Source organism: Carassius auratus, chromosome 15 (genome assembly GCF_003368295.1).
Source record: "Carassius auratus strain Wakin chromosome 15, ASM336829v1, whole genome shotgun sequence".
NCBI lineage: Eukaryota > Metazoa > Chordata > Actinopteri > Cypriniformes > Cyprinidae > Carassius > Carassius auratus.
The window spans coordinates 3,657,722-3,673,739 of record NC_039257.1 but is presented as its reverse complement, the minus strand read 5'-3'; the positions used below and the strand labels follow the sequence as shown (position 1 = coordinate 3,673,739).

General features: G+C 36.9%; 1 protein-coding gene across 2 annotated transcripts in view; it reads right to left on the bottom strand.

The window, feature by feature from the left end:
• Positions 1 to 15,293, bottom strand: part of LOC113114780 (stAR-related lipid transfer protein 13-like) — an 80,915-nt gene extending 65,622 nt beyond the window's left edge. Inside the window, exons 1-4 of one of the 2 annotated variants that reach the window (XM_026281776.1) lie at positions 15,054 to 15,293; positions 9,306 to 10,381; positions 3,896 to 4,063; positions 1,920 to 2,057 (exon numbers count right to left, since the gene is read on the bottom strand). In XM_026281776.1, coding sequence (XP_026137561.1) covers positions 1,920 to 2,057; positions 3,896 to 4,063; positions 9,306 to 10,238 — 1,239 coding nt within the window. In that variant the 5' untranslated portion in view covers positions 10,239 to 10,381; positions 15,054 to 15,293. Of the gene's footprint in view, positions 1 to 1,919; positions 2,058 to 3,895; positions 4,064 to 9,305; positions 10,382 to 15,053 lie in introns of those variants that run through there. The other variant, XM_026281775.1, reaches the window with a different exon arrangement.
• Between the last annotated feature and the right edge of the window lie 725 nt (positions 15,294 to 16,018).

The window sequence follows — 16,018 nt, the reverse complement described above, 5'->3', positions numbered from 1 at the left end:
AGAGAATTCATTTAAAAAGGTTTTTACACTTAAAATCATGGTCTTTTTTTTACCGTGTACAACAACAAGAGGTGAAAGAGGATAACAGGCTTGGTGAGAATCACATACTGTGTTAATGTTAGAAGACAGTTGGTAAAATGCCAATGGAGCTTTCAGAGTTTGATTTGTTATCTACATGAGGGTGGCCTACATTCATTCCTGCGGACCGAAGGCCTCCACATGCCTCTGGAGCTTTTGACCTGCTAATCTTCTCCAAGAACCTCAAGACTTCATTTTGTCAAAGTGCACAAAAGCCAAATTTCATTCTATTACCCACTCCAATGCAATTACCCTCTTTAACTCTCTCTCTCCTGCGCTCTCACACACTCTAACAAACACCATCACCTCCCAGATCCCTGCCAGAGGCCTTTAGCGGGGCTCCCAAGCACAGACCGCAGAACCTACCAGTGCCGCATCAGCTATGCAGAGATTAAACAAACACATCTGGCCCAGTTCTCCAGCCGGACAGAAAAGGTCCGGATTCCCACAGATATTGTGCTCATTTAAACCCACTGTTGCTCATCGGATATTGTTTTAGAACAATGCAACAGAGTGCGTTCCTTTTAAATGAAAAATATTCACAATGAGCTAAAAAAAAGAGCTGGAGATGTTTGTTTTCTATGTCTTTGCACACCAGGGTGGCTTGAGACAAAGGACCATGAAGTCCACCATAAATTGCGGTTAATCCAAAGCCGGACTAAAACAGCTGTAAATCAGCTGTGGCCATCATCTGTGAAGAGTCTTATTTTCCATCCTTTGTATGTCGGATTCATTTCCAGAAGGATAGAACATTCCTTTCACTATCTTTCACATGAGCCCCGAACTCGTAAATCACTCAGTTGCTCTCTATACTTCCTCTAAACACTAGGACTCATACATTCTCTCCAAAAATGCTTTGTCCGGTTAAACACGAACTCCAAATGTTTAAAAGTTATATACAGTACAACTAGAAATTAAACCTTATACTCTTGGAAAAACTGCATACTTTAACTTCTATGTAGTAAACGTGAGATCACGACCAGTAAAACCAAAGAACGCGAAACCTTTAATTTTGCTTAATTTAAAATTATGCATATAGGCTGCGGTCAAAAGTGTGATTGATTTCTGAAGGACCATGTGACACTGAAGACATTCAGCTTTGCAATCAGCTGAATAATTACCATTTTAAATATAATGAAATGGAACAATAGTTGTTTTAAACAGCAATAAAATTTCAAAATTTAACTGAAATTTGGATTAAATAAATGCAGCCTTGATAAGACAAAATATGTATTTTAACATTAACATTAAATATTCCAAACTTTTTGAACAATTGCTTATATTTTGTAAAAGGATGGTGCATTACATTGAAAACTGCTAATAATTTGTTTTTAAATCCTGTTTTTTGATGTTTATAAATCACTGGTTAAGCAAAGATACACTGATTTGGAAACAAGATGTGATGGCCTTAAATGGCCCGTTAAAAGACTTCCTTTGGTGTCGCTTTGAATTCATTAGTTTAATTCTCCAGAATCCTGTTTGGATTAGCAAAGGAAAATCTATTTAACTTAGTCCCACTAATGCAGAAAAGCCATTAGAAATGCAATCCCAGGACATCAACCTCAACCCCAGAAACTTCTTGGAATGAATGTGTGCCCTAGTCACTGACACAGAGCGTGTTCATTAGGAAACACTTCACAGAGCAAAGCTAAGCAACTGATCACATGGTCTACATACAGATCAGCTCTTCAGATTTGAAACTAAACCAGATACTAAAAATGCAAGAACACATAACTAATTTCTGTATATACATCATATATTTTTAAATTGACAGCAACTAACCACAAACCAAACAATACAATGCAAAACAAACAGAAATCATACTAAGTTCAAACGCTCACCTCTGTCTTTTTACCATGTGATCTCCCCAGAGAGGAAGTGGCTCCAGCAAGTCTTTCTTGGCTGTGCCATTCCCTCGTGTCGGTTCTTCTGGCCATGTTGTTCCAGTTGAGGGACTTGTTCACCCCCGCAGCTCCACTCTGCAACGACAGCACAAGAGATTTTAGCGTGGGACAGGACACATTTTGTCTGGAACGGATGACCTCTGGAGATGACTATGAGAAAGAAAAAAAAGAAGCGGTCGGTAGCAGAGACACACAAATTAAACAGAACATTTTTAAAAGCACAAAAACGAAAAAATTATGACCTTGTCCAGAATAACATGCAATGGTAAATCTAGTCTCTAGGGTGACTAGGGTGTCGTGAGGCATCTGAAACCACCATGTCATTCCGCTAACTATCACGAATGGACATAGTGATACAAACAGAACAACAGACTGAAGCACAAGACATCGCTGTCTTGAGGAACCAAAAGGCACTTTTGTGTCTTGCTGTGAACCCTGGCTACAGGGTGGTTATGTCGCGAGTTTGCATGAGGTTTTTTTGAAACAGCATTGAAAGTTCCCCATGGCAAGCTCCTAAGACAATGGAGCTCTGTGTCAGTGTCACCAGTCTGCTCTAGTCTCTGCCAGCATGCAGCACATTCTATCTAACCCATGTCACAAACAGACGCCATGCACTGGCACATCAAGCAACTTCATACTGAATTCTTATCAGTTATCTACACACAAAAGTATGAATGTCAACTGATCTCAACTATACACACACACACACACACACACACACACACATATATATATATATATATATATATATAATATATATATATATATATATATATATATATATATATATATATATATATATATATATATATATATATATATATATTAGTGCTGTCAAACAATTAATCACATCAAAAAGAAAAGTTTTTGTTTACATAATAAATGTATATGTACTGTGTACATTTATTATATATATCTCTAGGGTATATATATATATATATATATATATATATATATATATATATATATATATAATATATATATATATATATATATATATAATAAATTTTTCACTCTTTATTATATTGCAGCGATTTGCTAAAATAATTTAAGTTAATTTTTTCCCTCATTAATGTACACACAGCACCCCATTTTGACAGAACTGGAGAGGATCTGCAAGGAGGAATGGCAGAGGATCCCCAAATCCAGGTGTGAAAAACTTGTTGCATCTTTCCCAAAAATACACAAAAATACAGGGTGCTTCTACTAAATACTCATATTTCAGTTTTTCTTTTTAATAAATCTGCAAAAATGTCAACAATTCTGTGTTTTTCTGTCAATACGGGGTGCTGTGTGTACATTAATGAGGAAAAAATGAACTTAAATGATTTTTGCAAATAGCTGCAATATAACAAAGAGTGAAAGTTTTAAGGGGGTCTGAATGCTTTTCGTACCCACTGTATATATATAGTTTTTTTAAAGAATAGAACTAAAGAATATATACATAAGTAAATAAATAAGTTATTTGAATATACTAATATAATAATTAATAATATTTATTTACAATAGTATAATAATTTAATATAAATATTCACTCAAATTATATTTCCATAAATATAAGACAATTATATTTTTATGTGCACATAATGAGATACAGAAATATATATATATATATATATATATATATATATATATATACTTTTTTTTTTTATATGTATATGTATATGTATGTCTGTATATTCTGATTAGGTAAAAAAAATAAAAATAATGTAAAACCCAAGAAAATAGTCATGCTTTCTGGGTCATAGAATAGAATAGAATAGACAATTGATTAAATTTGATTTGGATAAAATCCAGAAGCTAAAAAGATTATGCACATTTCAAAAAAGCTAAGGCAACATATTTCCCATTAAATGATTACTAATAAACAAACGGCATACTTTATATTTAATGAGAAACAAAGCAAGAGTGACCTGCAGAGATGCTCTATCATTAGTGGTGTGTCTCCGGGCGGTGTTGGGTGTGTCGGAGGGGGAAGAGCCGGCGCTGAGAGCATCCTCTATGTCCAGATTGAACTGATCTAATCTCTTCATTAGCTGGGTCATAGATTCAGACCAGGGAGACAGGACCTGAGGAGACTCCTGCATGCAGACAGAAGAGACATACTGTTGGACATCACAGACAAACAAACACTGAGGATAAAACTGATTAGACAGACTCATTACATTAGACTCGGCCACTCAGCCAAGGGTCGGTTTTCTTTTGATGTACAGAGCCAAAAATAACCAACCTGATGAGCCAGCACTGATTTCAGAGCGGTGTCTTCTTATTTCTCAAAGCTTTCAAAGTCACACTAAACTACGCTCTGCATCAAAACACTGAATCATGCCAACACGTCCACAGAGGAAAATGTTACTGATTACACTTAATGGAATTTTCAGTTGTTTCATTTTAGTATCAACTTGTTCTCTGACGATTCTCCTAAAATACCTTAGGAGAAATACAGTGGAAACAAATAAGAGAACTATTGGCATTTGTCGGGAGTACAGATCTATAAAGGGATAGTGGACAGAACAGCCCAGATCATTCTGACTGAAGAATCTGATGAGGAATGCTCGAGTTGATACTGAGGTTGACACTTTTGTTGAATGCGCAGTTTGAGACATCACCGTAATTTTTTAAAAACATTTTCAATGAAATATATTCATAAATGTAACAATAGCTAGACCAATAGATAGAACAACTGAGCAGAAGCTAGAATGACAGAATGATAAAAAGAATGCTAGAAATAATGACATCTCCAATGAGAAATAGAACGATAGACGGACCGATAAGATAAGATAAGATAAGATAAGATAAGATAAGATAAGATAAGATCAGACAGATTTCTGTGTTGTTCTCTGACATTCTTTTCTCCTGAGCAGTGAATAGCATTGAGAGTCAAATGTAACAGTGCCACACACTTCTGAATCAATTCCAGCAACCCAGCTGTCATTGTAGTCCAAACACAGTCGTGTGGTATTCCTCTCCTTTCTCCTCACTGCTACTTTCACTGCTCCCCAGACACCCCTGCCAGAGAGTATAAATAGACTGTCCCGTCCAGCTCAGACAGGACAGAGGGTTGCTGGGCTATAAATTACCTTCACCTACCTCACTCACCAAGCCGTAAATCAACAGGGTTGCCCCTTTACTGACAGGAAGCGGAGGGGCTAGAGAGCAAGAAGAGGCCAAAGATGAACTGTGAGGAACATTTAACAGTAACATCCCGGTGCGGGAGACACAGCAGGCGGAAACGCTCAAGTCCTTCTTGGGATCTGCAGCCCCAAGGCAAAGATTACAGCTCCCTCTCATCCTCACACAATGAAGCTATTGATGGCTGTCATGCCAGAATGGGACACATTTGTCTCAGGCAGCAGAAATACATGGTTCGGTTGAAAAGTGTGTGTTGGGGCGACATACAAGGCATGTAAAATCCCAAGGAATGTGGGCATGGTAAGACCCTTGACCAATTGGACTCAAGATGCTGACATTCTTTCAGAGAGCAAACAAAGAGGCACAAAGAGGCTGCATTTGACCAGTAAATCAGTAATATTGTGAAATATTATTACAATTTAACAGTCGAATATATTTTAAAATGTAAATTATTTGTGTGAATTTATTTGTAATGAATTCTCAGCATCATGACTCCAGTCTTCAGTGTCACATGATCCTTGAGAGATCATTCAAATATGCTAATTTTGTGCTCAAGAAACATTTTCTGTTATCTGTGTTGAAAACAGATGTGTCCCTTATTCTGTTCTTAGGTTTGGGATGAGGTGCTGTGTTTAGGCTGAAAACACAAAGGTAGTGGTCCTGGATCCCAGGTAGGGGTCTGAATCTGGCATGACTTTAGGATGTCCAGTCTGACTGACCTTTGAGTTTCACGAGTCAAAGCTAGTGAGAAGGCTTTCTTGTTGTCTCTCTTAAGACACCAGCGCCACTCTGTCTTGCTATTCTGCAATGGACCATTAACCCTCTTAACTCTGACAAAAGACAATGCATTTGTTTATAATGCTCAAATCTGACCCCCATGCAGAGTCTCGAGTGAAAACAATGAATGCCTTCTCAGAAATAAAGAAGGATGTTGTTCGACAATGTCAGAATTTTTCTTTCTTTTTTTTTTAAGAAATTAATACTTTTAGGGCACATTGCATTTTTTAAAAAGTGTCATTAAAGAGTCAAGACATTACAAAAGATTTCTATTTTAAATAAAAGCTGTGCTTTTAAATAGTCTATTTATCCAAGAATCTTCAAAAAAAAACATGGTTCAACCATAATGTTATGAAGCTACGAGAATACCTTTTGTACCATTTCTGCTCTTCTGTGTCAGTCTCTGACATGCATTCAAAGGAGTACCATTGCTGTTTGGTGGGGCAGAAAGCTCTTGGATTTCACAAAAAATTAGTTCATTTATGTTCCGAATGTCTTACGAAATGAGGATAAGGGAATAATTAATGATAGAATTTTCAATTTTGGGTAAACTATCCTTTTAACATCAGCTAATAAATACTGTAAAGTGTTACCAATTTCACTTATTTACCATCATTCCAAAAACAACAAAATATTAAGTATAGATTGCCACAGACATGGATTTTTCATAAAAACAAAGTGTCTTGGTCCATTGGCAGCACATGGAATCTGTTCCCTGCACAGAATGTGTGCTATTTAATAACTCAGCATCGGTTACAACACCCCTTTCCGCCCTGTCAGTCGTGAGAAAATACACTTGTCATGGCAACTAGGCCGGTATGAGTCAGTCCCACCAGATCAGCTCATCATTGTTATCTTCCACGGTGGACAGAATGGCCGAGGACCATAACTGCACCACCGCAAATTGGCCACATTGTAAATCTCAGCACTGGCCCATTGACATGGAAATGAGGAGTCAAGTGCCTGGCTTTGGCATTGCTCTGGGCTTCCTGCCATGGCCATGCCACCCACTGAGCGTGCCAGCCAGCTCCAAGAGAGAATGTAGCAATATGTCCTTAAAGGCCACCAGCCATAATCCCTTCAGCGAACTCTTTCAAATCCAGGTCAGATAAGACTCAAAGGAGGAAGAAAATCCTCCTACTTTTTGTCACAGGAGCCGTTCACTGTCAAACTGAATGTTTTTCCTCATTCTTATATAGACAGAAGACTAGAGATGCAGAGTTTTTCACAATTCCAAGACATATGCACAAATAAAATCCACATAAACAATTAGAAGTAACTCTTCTGGTGCTATTGGCCACAACATGGGTAAAGGTTTGTATACAGCGCCATCAATTGGTCAGGATGCAAAATGGATTCAAAAAAATATCAATAATTGTGGACTATGCTAAATATCTAATATTTAATTTCCATATGAATTATATATATATATATATATATATAAAACAAGCAGATAAAAAAAAGTCAAAAATATTGTCCTTATCCATAGACAGCTCATTGTGGTATTTCTTAAGAATGTGCAAATGAGGCAAGGTCAGCGTTCACGTGAGGGGTACCACATTCTTTCACAGTTTCATTTTAAATCATGCATGAACAGAGAACTAGTAACAGGAGGGGAGAGTCGAGCACATGCAGAACAGAGGGGTGCTGGGGCCTAACAAACCATCTCAGCTCACCTGCCCTAGAAAAATCCTTTTAACCGCTGCACGTTCTGTTACTGTATCTACACCACTGACACTGAGCAGTGACTGTAAGTCATCACAACCCTAGATGTTTTGGTTTGACAGTCTCTTCCAGTACAAAAAGTTAAGTATTTATTTTTTCAATTATAATAAATAAATACATATTTATTGCAGACATTATTTTGGGTAAAAGTATATTTGCAATTTAAAAATGTAAATACAAATGTTATTTAATAATGTAATATTTCATTAATTTTATTCATTTAAAAACAAAAGCAAATCTACATCTATAAATATGCTTTTTAGTACAGAGAAAGAGATTATTTTCAGAATAATACTATATACAGTTAGACAGTTTTATAAACGTTTCATAACCTTTTTGCAATTAAAATATTTAAATAGCAAAAATTTAAATGAGCTATCACACATGTAATATTATCTACATGTAGCTGTGAAACCCAGAATAAAAGCATAACTTCATGAAGATTAAAAAAAACACCAGATATGAAAATAAAATCTATGAAAATGTAAATAATAAATATAATCTATTACCATCTAATCTATTTAAAAAATGTATACAAAATATTTTTTAAAATATGATGATGGTAAAGGAATGGCTACTTATTCTAACAACAAACCATAGCTAAAGATATCAAAATGAATAGAAATTCTGAACAACATTGGCTCGTGCTTATGAACAGAATAAGAGGGCGTGATCAACTTTACTCTTTGTCCTGGTTATCTCTGGTATGAATGGTATGGGAATTTTTTACAGGATTTCTTAACCAAGCATGGTAGGGAATAATCTATTGTGTTTTCATATGTGTCCACGTGATACCTCTTTAAAGGCCAATAAACGGGGGATGGGAAGGTCACAGGTTGCCAACAGTCAGGTCAGGCATGAGGTTTGTAGAAAGATGCAAATCATCCATGACTGGCTCCAACTAAATGGAGTTGTAAGTAATGGAAGACTAAGTTCACCGTTGAACAGACTTTAGCTCAGACAGGCGACAGGAAGGACATCAGACTCAGCATTCCATGAAAACATAGGCTACGACAGATGCTAAGGACAGCTTCACTTTCATTTTAAAATGTGACTCAAATCATTTTTATTTTCCTAAAGAATATGAGTGCCTTCTCAAATTAGTATGCAAATAAATAAATAAATAAAGTAAAAACGTACTAAAATACATATTTAGACGAATTAATTTCCATGACTTTCCATGCAGTTATTTGGGATAACAGATAATATATATTATTTTTATTTAGAACGATTCCGATACCAGAGCAATTCCATGCTTTTCTGACAGATTTATGAACCTGCTTAACTGACTCATTGAAATAAACACACTTGAAAATTTCGACTATGGCTTGTTTTAATATAAGCACAAAATCTAGTCAAGAAAATATTTCTTGACTTTTACAGACCTGGCAAACAAAAACTCCCCAATATTTCCATGTTTTCAATAATCGGGAGAAACGTGAATGGCACTTAAAGCTAAAATGAGCAACAAAACCGTTTAAATGTACTAATGCACGGCATTTGGCTTGCATTCATTTCAGAATTTTAACACTTAGTGTTTATAGGTTGAGCCTGAACCTGTGGAATATTAATACAGTACTGAACTGAAGGCCATACAGACACTGAAAACTAAACAAGATATACTGCTTAAAGACAAAGCTAAGCTTCCCAAAAGGCCTATTAAATATCTAACCAAGATTGGACCCTCACCTCTGTACTGCTGCTCTCCTCCTCCGCCTCATAGCTGCTGCTTCTGGTGGGTGGCAGCTTGGTGCTGGAGCTTCCTTCTCCATGTGCTTGTCCACAGGAACCTTTCCTCCTTTGTTTCTCCAGTCCACCACCATTTTGTCTGGAGCTTTGGAGAAATTCTTTGCACTTGGGAAACACATCATCGTCATCATCTTCAGAAGAGGTCTCACACGCATCTGAACTCTCATTGGCCCGGGTGTTCGAGATTAGACCCAAAAAGCTGTCGTAATCTGCAAAGGTAATGGAGCTGGGCTTGTGTTTGATGATTCGGGGTAGATCAGCTCCCTTGGTGACTGGCAAAGGAGCCGAGTAAGGGTGTTCAAGGTGGGACGGTACCAATGGAGAGGATGCAAAAGAGTAAGCTGGTTCTGATATGGCTCTGGCTGTCAAATTAGAGAAAGGATAAGTAGTAGATTGGGTGTTTGAGGAGTCTACTTCAATGCTGTTGGTCACTGGACTATCTGAGGGAGTTAATAAATAGCTAAACCCGGTCTCAGCATCCATTTGGAGGTCAGGTACACAATAAATGCCATTAAGTTCAAGTTTTGAGGTTGATATTGGAGCGGAAGTGATTTTATGTTCAGTGTATTTCATTGTCTTTTGTTTTGTGAGACGATTCGAGATTTGAAGACAAGGTCCATCTTTGCTGACGAGCACTGGTACAATTTGATTGGTCTTCTCAGATGAACTTTTATTTTTCAGGTCAAGTTGTGGTCGGTCTTTTAAAGGCTCATCTATAACAGATGATAGTGAATCAGGAGTATCTTTTAAAGTCAGGTTTCTATCCATGGTTGAATTTGCCATTGAAAGCTCATGGGAGAAAGTCAGTTCGGAGGCCTCTTGCAAAGCTGATGACCTCTGTCCTTCTAAAGTCACCACGGGTTGATCTTCCATGTTTCAGTCTACAGCTTGAAACTAGCCATAAGGAATATACAGGAAAGTTTTTGTATGATGCCAGAAACTACCATGTTCATCACGTTCCACCATTTGGACTAAACTGGTTCCTCTGTGCTAATTAGCACTTTGTGCCAACCATCCTGAAAAGAAAGAACAGAAATGATGAGTTTGCTTTAATTGTGTGCATGATTTTTTTTTTCTAGCTAGATACATTTACTTGATTAGCATACTTAAGTGTGATTATGCCATTTCACAGACTTTCTTTATCCAAAGGAATTGTGTTTCAATAATTTTTCTGATGGTGTAGTTCTCAGTCCTGCCTCGTAAAAAACATCTTTAACCTATCAGCCTAAGGTCAACTTGGTCAAACTGGTTTTCATTGGGTGGAAAAGTTAATTAGACTGGTCTGATAGTTTTAAAAACATTTTTAGATGGACATTCTGGCCAAGACTAGTTAGTTAGACCATCTTAAACCAGAAATGCAGCTTAGAGGCCGTCAACACGGCAACGTTTCAGCCAAAAATGGCAAACTTTTTATGCAGTTTTCCTGTTTGTGCAAATGACAATGGCGTTTTGGGGACTTTCCGTGTAAACAACCAAAACAGGAATCTTTGAAAACGGTGATATCATGCACATGCATAGAACGTGTTAGAAATGTAGAGATTCACAGCACGTGTCGATTTGAAAGGCAAGCGCGAACAAACATGCACAACAATGAGTACATGGTACTATTGTTGCTGCTCAAGAGTTTGCTAACGCTTCTTCAGCAAAGTGTGGATTTACTTCACCAATATTACAACCAACAGTGGAGTCGCATCATATACAACATCATAACATAACATAATCAAACACTTCCCTACAGGTACTGTTAACTAACTAGGTGACAGTGCCAACTACTGGCCTGGCATACGCAATACAGTGTTTTTGGTGGTTTTTGCAGATATGTGTAAACGCAAATCATTTTGAAAACATTGTTGCGTCCACGTGAAATGGGATTTTATGGAAAAGCACACATATATTCACAAGGAGCTGGAAACATGAGTAAAATGAGAGATTAATAGGAAGCCCACAAAGGAAGAGTCTGAAAAAAAAAACAAAGAATCTCACAGACGGAGAAAGACTGAATCCCAAAGAGACACTCCGGGAAGAGTAAAGAGTCTCAGAGAGACAGAGAAGGGATAACGGAATCCCAGAGAAGCAAAGAGGGAATTACAAGGAATCTTGCACAAGTAGAGGAGGGAATAACAGGGGATCTGAGGGGTTGAACATCTGGCTCGCGCTGAGAGCATTCAAGTCTGGATTTGTTGAAGGCACGACGGTGGTGACATCAGTGCTTTGAGGAATCCAGCTCTTCGCTCTCCAGTGGCTGATTTACAATGCACCGGCCATTCATCAGACGACCTAAATGTCCCAGACCAGGCTGTGGTTAGCAACCCTGCTAAACCCCTTATTAACCCCCAACCACGCGCCACAAAAACACACATTAAACCACAGGAAGAGTCTGATTGGTGGAGAAAGAAAGAACATTCTTTTCTGACACCTTATACTGTAGCTGAAGAACATCATCTAGAAAGATGAACTGTGAAAGACAAAGATTATTCCTGGCAGGATGTTTCAATCAAAGGGCTGATAGCGTGAAATCGTGCTATACTGAGATGTGATTGGTTGGGGTTCTGTAAGATTTATTAGTTTAGCATGCAAATTGCATCTGACAGGCCAAATCATTCCAGAAGTGAATGCTAGGCTGTGAAAAGAAATGGGTAAAGTCTACGAACCATACATTTATGTACTTCATAAAAATACCCTGCAATTGTACTTTTAGTAAACTGTACTTTTAGTAAACTAAACTGGTATACTGTACTTGGATTGAAACATCAAATGTTGTGCTTAGTGCACTTTAAATGTGTAAGTAGTGCTGAAGTCCAACTAAAGAAATACTTAAGTATTTTATTGTGCTAAACTGGAACTATTAGAAGTATACTTCAGGTAGACTTAAAATATCTTGCATTTAAACACAGATACTATTAAAATCCTCAATGATAGTGACATTAGAACACACTTTAGGCTTACTATTGTGAATTTTTCCTTACCACTATTTTTTAAATAGTTGTTTAACGATTTTAATGAAACCGGTATCGGAATAGGAACTGTTAGGCGGAACCGGAACCGGAATATTTCGATTCCCAAACCTATAAATAACCTATAAATCTATAAATCTATAACCTATAAAACCTATAAATAACATGTATATTGCAAACTATATTGCAATATTTTTTCTTTTTAAATAATGATTACTATGATTACTACAAAATAAATGTTTTTTATGCTATTCTGAATGTTGTTTCGAGTCATAATACCTATTATGTATTATATTTAATATAAAAATAAATGATGCATTTTATATAAATATTACATATTTAGCACTATTAGTCACAGAAATATCAATATTGATTTTCCAGTGGTCAATTCAGAACTCATTTCACTGACTAATATGCTTATCTTCACAAAGAGTTTTTTCATGGACCATCCAGTATGGAACTTTTGCCAGTGGTCATCAACAGATGGAAATACTGAATATTCCTGTGCACTCCCAAGCATGCATAGAAAATCAGAGCTGTATCTGTGGTGTTAAATGTGAGAAGGGGGCCAGCTGGCAGCCCTGACTGTGGCCTTCACTCATTTAACACTTTGCCTTGTGCTTCAATCTCATTCTATCTCTCTCACACACACATACTCAAAAAACATGGTCAAATTTCAGCAAGAGAAAGGAAAACATGCACCTGCCCTTAACAAAACCTCAGGGCTTTAACCTTTAAAAACTGATAAGAACAGTGACCAAACACCACACAAGGTCAGTGACTCACAGCCACCTACAGCTCTTGACTTCCCATGTGCCTGCAACGCAAACACGCTCATATGAAAACCACAAACAGTGCAGTACACAGGTTATGCAATATATGACACTATATCTGTATGTCATATATTACAATGCACAAAAAAACTGTATAATGTAATAATTTGGACATTTTATTATTATCCATAATGCATTTTTAAATGGAACTCACACAGAAAGATTACATGCAATACTTAAAGTTAAAGTAAAAAGTAAAAATAAATTTGTCAAATCATGAGACCATTTTAAATTATCTTATAAGAAGACAAAAGTAAAAAGTGATTAAAATGGTGACAATTCTGGAGATCATTAACTAATTTTACAGTGTAAACTATCTTTAGTATACTTTAAAATTGCATAATCTGTCACTCACCATGACAAGATTAATATTTAGAGGTTGCATAATTGGAAGTGAAAACATTTCTTTTGTAATTTGCCCAAAAAATTTTGTCTCTCATGAGAAACAGTGTTGCAAGTGTAACTCTGATTAGATCTAGTCCTCTCACCTCCTTTCCTTTAGCCCGTTTTTCTCTAAAGCCACAGTAAAAGGAGGCCTCCTCATTCCCAGCTGTATAAAAGACTTGATCCAAACAGCCAAAGAGGATTCTGCGCTGTGAATGTCACTCAAGCGTTCTACAAGTTTCTCGTTGAGCGCAAAGTGTTGCAATACATGAAAAGGGGCAAGCAGTGTTTTCTTTTCACTTTACACACTGTGAGTGACTGTTAACGCTGCCATTCCCATTCATTTTACAGAGATCGTTATTAAGTCATTACACAGTGTACGTTTCACCGCAACTGTAATGGTCCTGTAAAAACGTACACGTTAAACGTAAAAAAAAAAAAAAAACATTACTGACATGTGTAAAGTTGAAATAGTCCTATGACTCCTGGTATATGTTCCTGATGTTTGATATGCATCAAATTTCTGAGCTTTTTTTAATGCACATCAAAAGTGTGCATTATTTATTCATTTAATTGTTAGAAATGTTCAGGGTTGCATAAGGAAAATGTATATTGTATATTAGGTCCTGGTCACCATTTCTCTTTTAGTATTTTTATTCCCTTTTTCACCTTCACTGGTTTATTTCAAATGGCCCAGCAATACACCAAATGCGTCAAAATCAGAGCTATAACAATGCAATTAAAAGAAATAAAGTTTCAGTTATTACAAATAAAGATGCAGTTGAAAGAACGAGTCTCAATTGTGGAATTTAACAATCAAAATGTATTTTATAAATTCACACGGGGGGTGGGAGGGGGGTGCTAAAGTGGCACTTATGAGAAAAAAGGATGCAATATAAAGAAAGTTGTGAAATTTTTGGCATTAAATTACAATATATACATTTATACAAAAAGATATAAAGTGGCAATTATGAGAAATAAGGATGCAATTAAAAGAAGCAGTCACAAATGTAAAATATAACTGTCAAGTGGCAAGATATAAATTCACACTGGAAGATCTAAAATGGCAATTTTGGAAGCTAAGAAGATATTACTTGTTTTATTAACAGGCTTCTGTTATGTAGTCTCATCATTAAAAAAGTGAAGCTGCATGCATAAATAATTATTAAACAACTAACAAAATGCTATTTAAAATAGTTTTAGATGCAGTAAATGCAGAATGTCACACCACAGAACATATGAACTATCCACGTAAAGATGTTTCAAGCAGATGTACTGTAACATTTTCCAGCGAGTCCTGACATTTCCCTTTCACATTTAGAAGCACATTAAACTTTAAATGTATTCATTTGGCAGACACTTTCATCAAAAGTGACTTCAAGCTATCAGGATTCTCTGTCATGAACTTTATCCATCATCCACCTGCACTGAAGAGTCTCCAGCAGGCCTGCATCGAAGCTGAAGTCTCTGCCCCACAGACAGACTTCTGCATATTAAAACAGTGAAGGCCATCTCACCTTAGAGAAGTTCAGAACATTCCAGGAAGTCCAACGGCTGTCACGGTCATGATGAGGAGAGTGCAAAGTGTCTAAGGTCCCATTAAAAACAAGAAACGTTCGTGTGGACACGCTCAGCCTTTACAAGTGTCTCCTTTGCCTCTTCTCCTTGGAAATTCAAGGCAACTCCTCCGCAGAGGGAGAGGTGCTGTCATCACAAATTCCCCAAAATCCCCACAGGCAACGGGAAGCCTCAGCATGCAGTGACTAACTCATTCAGAGTAAGAGTGGAAGGGGAGGAAGAATGTATAGCTGTTAGAATGATGGTTTGGAAGGAGGAGTTACAGCTAAGGGGAAAGGGTAAGAGAGAGAGAGAGGAAGTGAGAGAGAGATACTGTTGTGTAAACAAGGCCTGAATACAGCATATTTGGATGTAAATGGCCTGGACTGGCTTTAATTGTGAAGGAGAACAGATCCATGTCTTATTGAATGGCTCTGACCCCCAGTTCAACGGGCTGGATGGATCCCAGGTTACGCCATCATTAAATCCATAGAAAGCCATACGGATAATTTCAAAACAAAAGGGATGAACAGGAAAGATGTTTTACTTTACCATGTTTTTTTCCTTTGGAGGAGCTATCCCAGGAAGTTCTGTGGTTGTGTCCAAATCCTAGGGCATAAGTCAATGACTTATCAGACAGTGTTTTTATATGAAGGTACTTAAGATTGGTTTCCAGGTTACCACAGCATCACACCTAATGATCTGGAAAAAAAAACACTTTGAGATAGCCAAGCAAATACCGAATGGCTTCAATGCTTATTTCATGGTAAAAATGGAATCCTACAATGGGAGGTGGCGAAAAACCTTCTAAAATGTACATGTACAGTATTTAAATACTGTAATATGGATATATAGATAGATATAACTTAACATTTAAGTTTAAAAACAGAACAACTGATAGTTTAAAAATCACAAATCGATTTAA